The sequence below is a fragment of the Morone saxatilis genome, unplaced genomic scaffold (genome assembly GCF_004916995.1).
Source record: "Morone saxatilis isolate NCDOM2014 unplaced genomic scaffold, NCSU_SB_2.0 Contig18, whole genome shotgun sequence".
In the NCBI taxonomy this organism is placed as follows: Eukaryota; Metazoa; Chordata; class Actinopteri; family Moronidae; genus Morone; species Morone saxatilis.
This window is the reverse complement of record NW_023339740.1, coordinates 11945612-11957688: the sequence shown is the minus strand read 5'-3', so window position 1 is coordinate 11957688 and position 12077 is coordinate 11945612. Positions and strand designations below refer to the sequence as shown.

At 39.2% G+C, this 12077-nt stretch overlaps 1 protein-coding gene across 2 annotated transcripts in view; it reads left to right on the top strand.

Moving 5' to 3' along the window:
- The window catches only part of elmo2 (engulfment and cell motility 2), a 19759-nt gene extending 7688 nt beyond the window's left edge, over nucleotides 1-12071 (top strand). The window contains exons 7-23 of one of the 2 annotated variants that reach the window (XM_035662460.1): nucleotides 889-1058; nucleotides 1242-1341; nucleotides 1758-1909; nucleotides 3226-3304; nucleotides 5797-5832; nucleotides 6229-6279; nucleotides 7076-7198; nucleotides 7568-7687; nucleotides 7821-7925; nucleotides 8012-8120; nucleotides 8298-8434; nucleotides 9529-9692; nucleotides 9940-10052; nucleotides 10159-10266; nucleotides 10438-10520; nucleotides 10603-10680; nucleotides 11859-12071. In XM_035662460.1, coding sequence (XP_035518353.1) covers nucleotides 889-1058; nucleotides 1242-1341; nucleotides 1758-1909; nucleotides 3226-3304; nucleotides 5797-5832; nucleotides 6229-6279; nucleotides 7076-7198; nucleotides 7568-7687; nucleotides 7821-7925; nucleotides 8012-8120; nucleotides 8298-8434; nucleotides 9529-9692; nucleotides 9940-10052; nucleotides 10159-10266; nucleotides 10438-10520; nucleotides 10603-10680; nucleotides 11859-12059 — 1929 coding nt within the window. In that variant the 3' untranslated portion in view covers nucleotides 12060-12071. The remainder of the gene's footprint in view (nucleotides 1-888; nucleotides 1059-1241; nucleotides 1342-1757; nucleotides 1910-3225; nucleotides 3305-5796; nucleotides 5833-6228; nucleotides 6280-7075; nucleotides 7199-7567; nucleotides 7688-7820; nucleotides 7926-8011; nucleotides 8121-8297; nucleotides 8435-9528; nucleotides 9693-9939; nucleotides 10053-10158; nucleotides 10267-10437; nucleotides 10521-10602; nucleotides 10681-11858) is intronic. The other variant, XM_035662462.1, reaches the window with a different exon arrangement.
- Nucleotides 12072-12077: the final 6 nt, after the last annotated feature.

Sequence of the window (12077 nt, the reverse complement as noted above, 5' to 3'; positions counted from 1 at the left end):
TGCTTTACAAATAAAATTTATTATTATTATTATGTCACAAAGTTTTTGTCCTGCAAGTTCCTTGTCTGTACTGTACTGTCATGGTGGAAGAGCACTGCTTTTAAAAGGATGAAAAGAGTTGATTTGCCATGGTTGATAACAGCCTCTAACACACTCAATAATAATGTATTATAATTTATTCTTCCTAATCCCGCCCTGCCTAAGTGCACCGTGGGTGCACCGCACCATCAAAACACTAAAAGTGCTACTCAATTCACTGCTCTTTGAGGAATAATTCAGATTTATTACAACTTGGGTTTTAAACATTCCAATTCAGCCAGACTTATTTTATCACAATTTACAGAAAGATGTCCTGGTTCAACTTTTATTTATTATATTTAAAGTAGTTATGCATGTCTAGATTCCCAACAATAGAGCCTTTTATGTTTTATTTTGAAGTTCTCTAGCTAGCCTTTTATAGTCATCTAAACACAACAAAGGGAATATTGGACAAAGGCAGCTAAAATGTATACCTTCATTAACCATGTTGAGTTGAAGCTGTAGTCACACTGTCACAGCTTTTAATAGATTGTAGTTTCATGAAATTAATTCAACAACAACATTTCCTTGAAATGCAAAAGACTGAAAGAAATTAACTTCTGGATGACAACATGTAAAACATGCTGTCATTTTTAAACAGTTAGCACTTATTATAATAGTATATAATATAACTAATATATCAATGTTCAAATACATGAAACCAACAGAAATACAACAACAAAAGTACTTTTACATGGGTATTACATTTTAATATTATTATATTATTATATTATATAGTATTAAAAATTACCCTAAAATCATAATTCAGTGATCGGGTGGGTAAAGTGATGTGTTTTTTGTGGCTGACAGGCTCGTGCTGCTCGTCAACTCCTGGAGAGGATCCAGTCCCACGGTATCGACGCTCGCCTGGAGGCTTTAAAAGAGCTCGCTAAGCTGTCCGCAGACCCAACCTTTGCCACAGAGTTCATCAATATGGAGGGCATTGGGACACTGGCACGTCTGGTTGAGAGTGGCACCCAGTGAGCATGAGTTTAGCTTTTTTTCTGACAGCGATGATATGTTGAAGCTTTAAGAGTGTCCTGCATTTAGTGCTGGAAATGGTTAAAGCTATGCCAATGAGGCCATGGTTGAATCTGATTTCACTTCTTTATACATGTATTATTATTAAACGACCTACACTAACTGCTCTTTGCTTTCTTCAGCTTCGGTGAAATGCTGGCCTTCACTCTCACTGCCTTCCTGGAACTAATGGATCACGGCATTGTGTCCTGGGACCTTATCTCGCTCTCCTTTATCAAACAGGTACCTCCTCCAACAAAAGAGCAATTCATCTGACACATAATAGTTTCACAGGGAGCCCACTGGACAAATATCCACTCTTTAACATTTCAAGGTCTGTCTTTTTTATTTCTTTATATTCATACACTTTTATTTAATTACTTTACCTTCCTTCCTTCCTACGGGCCAGAAATGAGTGGGCGCTGTTGCCAAGCAACTCCTTTCATAATTTTGTAGCTCCTTCAGTGTGTATGCAACAAGTTTTCTTCGGAAAACTTCAGTGTAGCCTTGACTGTCACTCGGGGGGAACTTGAACTCTTGATTCATTTTTTTTTTTTTAGAGGAAGTTTTACTTTTTCAGTAAGAGAGGGAACTCTTTTTAATTTGAATTTTTCAAGGAATACAAGTGACACATAAACCTCTCCTTTGTTCTCCCACAGATTGCAGGCTACGTGAACCAGCCGATGGTGGATGTGTCCATCCTGCAGCGCTCTCTAGCCATCCTCGAGAGCATGGTCCTCAACAGCCACAGCCTCTACCATCGAGTGGCACAGGAGATCACCGTGGGACAGCTCATCGGGCACCTGCAAGTGTGAGCACACACACACGCACAGGGGCTTCACGCACTCTGATATGGGGGGGGCAGAGGAGTTTATATAGCAGTGTGGGGTAACTTAGAAGAAATAAAAAATATGAGAAATTGGCCACGGTATTTGGCTTGTGGCACTATGTAAAGAATGAGTTCAGGATGCTTAGATAACCCCAATCAAACATCAAGACTGGTGTTATTCTGTAATTTTCTTATTGTCAACAAATGGAAAAAAAACAAACCAACAACGTGTTAGTCTGTCTCAGTACTTTCCTAATTCTGTATCATGTTTGTGGCTCTCAGTTTAAAGCCCATTGGTTCCTTTTGAAAAAGTAAATCTTAAAAAAACAAGTCAAAAAGGATGTTTATGTGTACATACTTTGCTGAAACAGCCCATGTTAATTTAAATGATGGAACATGTCACCAGTGTTGTGCATGAACATGCAATGAACGTGCGCATGTTTTTGGTAAACTAAACATATCTGTTTATAACTGATGAATGCTTGAATGAGTTTTATGAACAAATAACTACAGATTTCAACTGAAAAAGCCCACCGGTTCTGAAAAAACAAGTCAGAAAGACACATTGGCAATGAATTTGAAATGACACATCGAGTTGAAGCATCCGACCAGTCTTGGGAAATGTGATGATCACAAGAAATCATTAACAAAGGCACATGAGCACAGCCGCAAAGTTCCGACCCCAAGTCAAACATTAACATCTTTTTAAAAAACGGATGAAGTTAACGTGAGTTAATTTTCTGGAAGCTTCAAAATTCAAAATTGTGAACGATGAACGTGAACTAGTTCATTTTAATCTGCGTGAACTGAACTTTGAGCTAGCGCTTGTGAGTTGTGAACTTGCACAACACTGCATGTCATCCAGTGTGTCTCTTAGATGTGTTTTTAATAGTTTCTGGACAACAATGGAGCTCCGTGGCACAGATAAGCTACATTAGGTTTTGGATACTGAGGTGATACTTGTTAGTAGGATCACTTCATTGTTGGTTTTGGTCTTTTTATGGTAGGAAAGATCTTGCCAATATTTTTAGATATTCGAGTTTTAGAGCTTATATAACAACAAAACTGACTAAATTAAAAAAACAGGCCAGTTTGAGTCTGTGTACAATTATTCAAAACTGTTGGTGTGAAATAATGGCATCTAAACATCCTGCACCCATTATAAGTACTAGTAGTGATAGCGATAAAGTATAATTGGTTATATAGTGTAGTTGTTAGCCTATAGTTTAAACTTTGTATGGAGACTCATGGAGCACGATGCTTCTAACTGGTTGTTATGCTGCTTGATATTCCTTCAGGTCAAACCAGGAGATCCAAACCTACGCCATTGCCCTCATCAACGCTCTTTTTCTGAAGGCACCGGAGGACAGACGGCAGGTCAGTGCCCAGCACCCACTGCACACTGTGCTGTATTAGAGAAAATGACTGAATTCACATAATAGACGGACATAACTAGAAAACTAATAATGTTCCATCCTCACATTAAAGTCTAAAAAAAGCCACCCATACATAATGACTGACAGTTATTCATGATAGTCGTATGTTTTTCGGTGTCAGAGAGCTGCAGATATTGCCTCATCCTGGCTGCAGCAGTAGTAGCAGTAGTTACCAAAGCTAATCTTATGAATAGACGTCTGTCTGCCAGCTGTCTTGTTGTGGATTCTGTCTGACAGTCATCGCTGTAATGATGACACACACACTCAAAATAGTGCTCGCTTTCCTTTGAAGTTTGCACATTTGTCATGCTGCAGTTATTTCAGAATAGCTCAGCGAGGTAGAGGTACCATCCAGCTGTAACTGAGTGATGACTTGATAATTAAGGATTTATTTGTAGGCTAAATTCAGCGAAAAGTGCTTATTTCTATTAATCTCAAGGATTGCACTCGAGGCCAGCAACCGGTGCAGTATATCATATACGTATCATCCTAATGTGTTTATGATGGAGAGTAGAGTGTGAAAATGTCCACTTAGACGACGAGTGAGCCCTTACATTGTTAGCAGTGTAGGCAGGATTTAATGAACGTGCCTTGAAAAACTATTAAGATGCATCCAAATATAAAAAAATGTGACATTAAGTTCAGTTTGATTCAACAGAGTCAGACAGAAACATCCCAAACGGACGCATTCAGATTCTGAAATATCTTTGTAGCACAGCCAAATGCACACAAACTAAAGGAGTGAGTGCTTCTTTGGATGCCTGTCCAGTATGTTACTCATCACCTTCATTATGTCTCATTTGTCTGCTCACCCTGCAGTGATAAGTTCTATCTCAGCTCACACAATGCGCTGGCATACTGCAGTGTTTCATCCCGTTTCATACACTGTCTTGTCCTGTGTGTGTATGTGTGTGTGTGTGTGTCTCGTTCATAATGGCCGTTCTCCATGTTGAGCTTTGATTTGTCAGTTAATACAGCAAGTTAAATAATGTGTTATTTATGTATTTGCAGGTTTTTTAGAAAAAAACAGAACACTTTAAAGCCTGGCTCTATTTAAAAGCTGTTTTGTGCGAGACCTAGAAAATAATATCTCAGGAAGTAGAAACTCGCTAATTACATCCTACAGCACAATCAGATCTCATTTAAATGAAACAGGCAAATCCATAAACATATTGTCCCTTGTAGCATAACTGAAGTACAATTTAAATACCATTTATTTACAACTAGCTCAAAGATTTATTTTTGTTTTCTTGTTTTCCAAAATGATTTTCCAGCAACAGATAATCAAAAACTTTTGTTGGCAAATGCTGTATAAATTAGTAACAATAGTTAATGAAATGAGAAGTGAGAAGGAAATACAGAGATAATTAACAAATACATAACTGCAGTAGGTCAATGCTGCTCATGTTGGATTTTCTTTGTTTTAATAATAGTCCTAACACTTCATTAAATGTAATCCCTTTAATCTGGCCAAATGTCACAAAATAACATGTTGAGATGTCAGTGGTTAATAAAACACAGCTTTGACTGACTGGGAAAGATGTGTGTGTTGCAGCAGCCTAACTGTAAATCACTTCATATTGAACTTCGTGCAAATGGAGACCCAAAAGATTTTTATAGTAAATGTGTTTTTTTTTTTTATTCCAAATGCAAAAAAAGTTCTCACTCAGTTTTATGATTTCTAATTAAAAATTTAGTGGGTATGAATCTGGAGGATTAGCTGACATTGTAAGAAGAGGAGTTATAGTATTTGCCTTAATGTTATTGTGGGTTGTAACATTTTTCTTTTCTACACTATGTTCAGACAGCTGTCCTTGAACATGCATTCATCTCCAGCTGCTGTTGTTAACCACTGGAGGGCGAACTGAGTCAGTCCTTTTGAGATAAGGATAGCAGAGTGACATTGAGTAGTGTACTGTACTGTTGAACTCTGTACATTTTGATTTATGGATATTTTTCCTCACATGTTGTTGAAAATAAGCCTAAAATTAAGCAGCAGTTCTGGCAACAGCATACCAGCAGAACAACAGTCAAATACCATAACATCCCTGATGGGTTGTCACTCCAGTTTTGGTGTCTTTCTGCATGATTTCCAGTAATGGAGCACAACACAGTGATTTTCATACATAAATGGTGGTTTAAAGATCACGTTTCCTCTGTGTGTTGATAAATATTCACAACCTTTAGGTTTGTGAAATTCTTTCAAACCCATTCGGATAAACCAGTAAATGCGTGCTCGCCTGATACTGCATGTAGGTTCACGTATGTAGTCAGTGCTTAAAGTCTTTATTTATTTAATTATGTTGTGTCATGTTCTTATTTCTGTTGCATGCTCTGCCGGTGATGTATCCCTGTATCTCATTGTCCGTGTGTGCACTCTTTGTTTCCATTGCTGTTACACCCACGTCCCTCCTCCCTCCCTTCAACCTGTAGGAGGAGTATACTAACCCGCTGGAGCAGCACCTCACTGTGAGTACACATCCCTCTGCATCTCATACCATCCTCTCCACCCCACAGCCCTTCTCCTCCTTCGCTCTCTCGCTCTATTCTGTGTCATGGAAAGCCGCTGCATAATCCATGCAAATGAAGATAGAACCATAGCTTGCTGCAGCAGCAGACAGACTGTGTTGACACATTGGAGTTAGACCGTGTCGTAATGCTTTACAGAAGGTGTGAAGGGCTTAAAGTTAGCAATCTAAATCAGTGCTGGAAATGTAGCTTCAGAGAGTCACATTTCAGAATTTGTATATTTATTGTAGGTCGAGTCAAGTAAAGTTACTCGTGTGCACATCTTTTCCGTGCAATAAAGCATCTTCCCTTGTCTGACGTGTACATTAAATTAATCCATCATTTATTTCTCCTCAGGAAATGGCGAGCACTTTGGCTCAGAAACACCTGCGATCCATCATCCTCAATGTGAGTATCAAGTCTGAAATGCAGAAAACAAAGTATTTCTGGCAGTTTCAGCTGCACTTCAGAGTAAACGCTGAATTATTCAGGTGTGAACAGTTTCAATAGATTTCGTTTGAAAGCATTTGCTCTTAAAAGATTGGAAAAGGATTCTATACACAGAATATTTATGTCGGGCCTCCTTTAAGACTATCTTCTGTTGGGGTTTGGTGGCTGTTGGGGCGATCCTTGGGACCAGCAGTTCAGAAAGTGGAAAGATTTACTCACTCGGAGAGAGCTGTGACACAGAACCAGCAAATGTGATATGCAGTGAAATCTGTGAAGTGAAACAAAATCTGCTCTGAAAATGATTCTTTTTGGCACGACTCTTCTGGAAGTGCCTGACTGAACGGGCTGCAAGTGTCAGTGCTTCTGGATGTTTCCTTGCTCCAGGAAGCAGCTCCAGCACTGTGTACTCTGAGTCTGTGTTCTGTTAATGAGACCTGGTTACCTGTCGGACTCTCACACTGTGTTTAATGATGCCACATATTTTATTAGTCATTTTATTTTCCTTTTTTAATGCGGTTGGTGATTACAACAAACATTATGCGTCACTTGCAGCATAATCAGTCCTTAAAGACGATTAGCAGTGGCAGCTTTCTGTCTTCAGGTGATTTTCCAAATGTTACAAACAATCTTTAGTTCCCTGTCAGTGGAGGAGAACAATTTATGAGGCTTTTTATTTTATTTTTTTAACAGTTCAGGTAGACTTGTTTTGTTTTGATGTAGCCAAAATAAAGACTTAATGCCTTTTTTTCCCCAGCACGTTATTAGAGGAAATCGACCAATCAAAGCGGAAATGGCACATCAGCTTTATGTGCTTCAGGTATTGACCTTCAACCTCTTGGAAGAACGAATGATGACCAAAATGGATCCTAATGACCAGGTAAAAATTTTGATTAATAAATTGTGCATTCATTGAATAATGAATGCAAATCATTGGCATGTTTATTTCTATAATGCCACATATTTGTTGAGACATTCTGTCACATTACTAAGTGAAAGTGTAGATTTACCTGCATGCACAAAGTGAAAAGTAGAATTTGATTCAGATTTAAGTGTAAAAGTTCCACATACTGTTTAACCTGATATCAGATGTTTTATTCCATAGAAAGTCTGATACCAATGTCAGAAATGATACTGCTGACCACTGATTCCCCCAACTTGGGGTTTTATTTATTACTTTGCTGCTATAACTGTATAATTAAAAGTGATTCTATGTATGCTGATAATATGTTGGCTTGCTGTGGTTCAGGCTCAGAGAGACATCATTTTTGAGCTGCGTAGGATTGCTTTCGATGGAGAAAATGACCCCACTGGTACAGAAAAGAGAAAGGCCATGTACACCAAGGACTATAAGATGCTGGGGTTCACTGTGAGTCTCCACTACATATCTCAGTTTCCTCTGTAACCCCTGTAAAACCAGCTGTTTAAATAGATTTAAATACAGTTAATTTAAAAAACAATTTATTGTCTGCTGGTTCAAGTCCTTTCTGTTTTAAATGCAGAACCATGTGAACCCGGCCATGGACTTTACACAGACTCCTCCAGGGATGCTGGCCTTGGACAACATGCTGTACCTCGCCAAGGTTCACCAGGACACGTACATCAGGGTTAGTCTTGGCCTCAGGCAGGACTTTGCTCATCTCACAGAGGTGGAAGAGTCAGTCACACCTAACAGTCTTTTCACTCATGACAGATTGTCCTGGAGAACAGCAGTCGCGAGGACAAGCACGAATGTCCCTTTGGCCGGTGTGCCATTGAACTCACTCGGATGTTGTGCGAGATACTCCAGGTTGGAGAATTGCGTAAGTAGATAGGTGTAGCTGTTGTGCTTTTTATTAATCCACCATCTTAAAATGTATTAAAAGTCATCAGAAGTTGTGGTATGACACTCAATACTCCATTCCAGGAGAGTTTGTGTGAGGAAAATGCCTATATATTAAAATTCTATTTTCTATTTCACAATTGAAATATTTCTGTAGCTAATGAGGGCTGCAACGACTACCACCCAATGTTCTTCACTCATGACCGGGCATGGGAAGAGTTCTTCTGTGTCTGCATCCAGCTGCTTAATAAAACCTGGAAGGAGATGAGGGCCACAGCTGAGGACTTCAATAAGGTCAGAGATTAAAGCAGTCAGTTGTATTTAACACGTTCATATGTTATTCATATACACACAGTATATGTATATGTGTTTATATTCCCTGCTTTGACCTATCTTTCATCGTGCACTTACCTCCTAACCAGACCGCTCAGATATGTTATATTGTGATATTCATTGTTAATGGCAATGGATATGGCAGCATTTATAAAATAGAGTTATATACTTTTAGAAGAGGTGAAATAGGGTCAATATACTAAATTTATTTAGGCATCATTAATGGGGGCACCCAATTGAAAGTGCTGAATGAATAAAATGCATTCAACGGCACTAAGAATTGTATTTAAATGTATTGCAATAAAGGCCACATAGCTAAATATACAAACTATGCTGTCTTTCAGTAAAATGTGAATGCACATGACTAGTTCAAAAACATGAATTGGGATTGAACGTGGAAAACTCAGCTGTGAACTTTAAGTGTCAAAACAGCAACAGAGATCAGGGAAGAGAATTAGCAGTTTGGGTGCTAACAGTTTCTGTATGTCATTTACAGTAGGTGACCCTCGTTATTAAATACCCATTATCCCTCCAGACGAGGTTTCCTCAGTATGAATGTAAAGTCAGACTTCAAGTTTAAACAGATTTAAAAACGACGGCAGCTGCTGTATTCTTCCACTGTGTGTCACTGAAGCAGACAGCTGAAATGTTTTGGTTTTGGTTTATTAAATAATATATGACAATTATATACTTAAAGCTGTCAAAGTACTTTGTCCAGATGATCACATTAAAATCACTACTACTCATACAGACATTTACTGTTACAGACTACCTGGGACCATCTAGTATATATTTTAAATATTAATGCCTTTAGATGGGGAAAGATATCTGTCAGCAGAATGAGTTTCTGAATGGGAAAATAATGATTCTGTGAATTACAATAACAATATTCATGGTTCACTAAAAACCAGTACAGGTAGATCTGAAAATGTTACAAGTGACTGAATATCTCAGCCAACTGCCGAACAATTTAGGAAGTCTGATATATTTTTATTCCACCTTTCCTCATTCATTGAGTTTATATGTGTGTACGTGTGTGCTTAAAACCTGAGCAGGTGATGCAGGTGGTCCGTGAGCAGATCACCAGGGCTCTGGCGATGAAGCCGTCGTCTTTAGACCAGCTGAAGAATAAACTTCGAGGCCTCAACTATTCCGAGATTCTGCGTCTGCGGCAGTCAGAGAGAATGAGCCAGGATGACTTCCAGTCTCCACCTATCATGTCAGTCTGTGTCTGCGCTACCTCTAATTGTACTGTTACTATATTAAGCTGATCATTTCTATACTTTTGTAGAATCTTAGCAACATAGAATCTCAGCCTTTTACCCTTTTCTTGAAGTAGCAACAGGTTACATTTGCTTCATTAATCTCCAATCTGAACTCTCTGTCTCTATAATAGTATTGTGTGTTGTACACATTTGTGTGCATGTGTCTTTGTCCCTGTTGCTCATGCTGTGTTTGTGCTGCAGTGAGCTGCGGGAGAGAATTCAGCCCGAGATCTTAGAGCTCATCAAGCAACAGCGACTCAACCGGCTGTGTGAGGGAAGTTGCTTCCGTAAACTGGGGAACCGCCGAAGGCAAGGTACATACAGTGTCAGTACAATCACTTTTTCTACTGAAGGAGCACTAGTGTTGTTGATTACTTGCTAAGCACTGTATTGTCTGCCTTTTTTTTTTTTTCATTTTAGAGAAGTTTTGGTTCTGCAGACTCTCCCTGAATCACAAAGTGCTGCACTATGGGGATCTTGATGAGTCACCTCAGGGTGAAGTGCCTTTTGAGCTGCTCAGTGACAAGAGTAAGATACTCTGAAACCTTTGTTTCTCCAACTGGCTCCATGTCCCAACTAATAAACACTTCATAACACATTTGATGACACATTCACTAGCAGACCATGCTATATCTGTCAGTAGGCTGACCTTAATAAACCTCTCAAATTATTAAGTTGTTTCTTTTCTGTTCCTTCTAGTCCCCGTCTCTGATATCAAGTCTGTGGTGACCGGGAAGGACTGCCCTCATATGAAAGAAAAAAGTGCTCTGAAACAAAACAAGGTAATATGATTTTCATTTGTTTTTTATTGTCATTCTAGTCACACGGCTGTTCTTCCATTCTTTTTTTGTTTGCTTCTCTCAGGAGGTGCTGGAGTTAGCCTTCTCTGTCCTTTATGATCCCGATGAGACACTCAATTTTGTTGCACCCAACAAGTATGAGGTAAGCTCAGCAACAGTGAGGCTTTATGCTGCACTGTTTGTATTTTTATATGAACAATGGGTCAAATACGTGTAACTGGAAAAGCGTTATAGTGACGAGTCCACAGAGAATTATCGCCTGACTCTGCAGTTCCCAACAGCTCTACGGACCATTTTAATGCCTTTCATCTTTTTGTTTTCTTGCCCGTACAGCAGCTTTCATCAGCTTTCAACGTGCAGCTGTTTTCAGTAAAAAAAGCTGTAAAAGGAAAAAAAGCACAGTACACCACCTGCCCAATACCAAACTGCAGACAGACATACATAGAGACTAGCTAACTTGTCACATTTAGCAGCTAAAAAAACAGATATTTCCCTCAGGAGTTGTTGGAGACCAGAACAGAGCTGAAATGAGAGTAAATAAATAAATATTGGACTTATCAGATGGTCAAAGACATGACTGCAAATGAATTCAGTGTTGCCCCCTGTGTGTTGTAATTGTAAATAGGCAGCTGTTTGCTAATGTTCACTATATCCACTTTTTAAGGTAATATTATGTCAGTGTTTCCAGTTTGTTTTGCTGCCCTCCAGTGGCCAAAAAAGTTATTAATGCTGTTGTAACTAAAATACGAAAGCCGTGGCCATGGATTTTTCTTTTTTATGTACTGTTATCTCGTGATAACGACTTATTATCTCGTTATCTCGATATAACAAAGATTTTTTTCTCGAACGGCTTCCGTAGCCACTGGCTGTAGCTGTAGCCTACCGCTACGCTGTTTACTTGACTGGGTTTTTTTAAGGGCTACCGGTTAGCAGATGAGAGGCTGACAAACTGTTATCTATCCTACGGAAGCCGTTCGTGGCAGCTCTTGTAGGTTGAAATCAAGACGAACACATTATTAATTAATTCGTTATCACGAGAAAACGATCTTTGTTATGTCGAGATAACGAAATAAATGAATTCGTTATCACGGGAAAACAATCTTTGTTATATCGAGATAGCGAGATAATAAGTCGTTATCACGACAGAAGAAAAGAAAGAAAAATCCATGGCCGTTCTTGGCTTCCGTACTAAAGAGCTTGAACCTACTATTATTTGTGTAAAGACAACCTGTTACAATGTATATAGCACAATGTGTATAGCATGTGCAGTAATAGTCACTGTGACTGACTGTGTGTGTGTGTGTTATGTTTTCGGAGCAGTACTGCATCTGGACTGACGGCCTGTGTGCGCTGCTGGGCAGAGAGATGGGCAGTGACCTGACACGCAGTGACCTAGATACTCTCATCAGCATGGAGATGAAGCTCCGCCTCCTCGACCTTGAGAACATCACAATCCCAGAAGCCCCGCCCCCCGTGCCGAAAGAACCTAGCTCGTATAACTTCACTTACAACTACAGCTGAGATGTGTGTGTGTGTGTG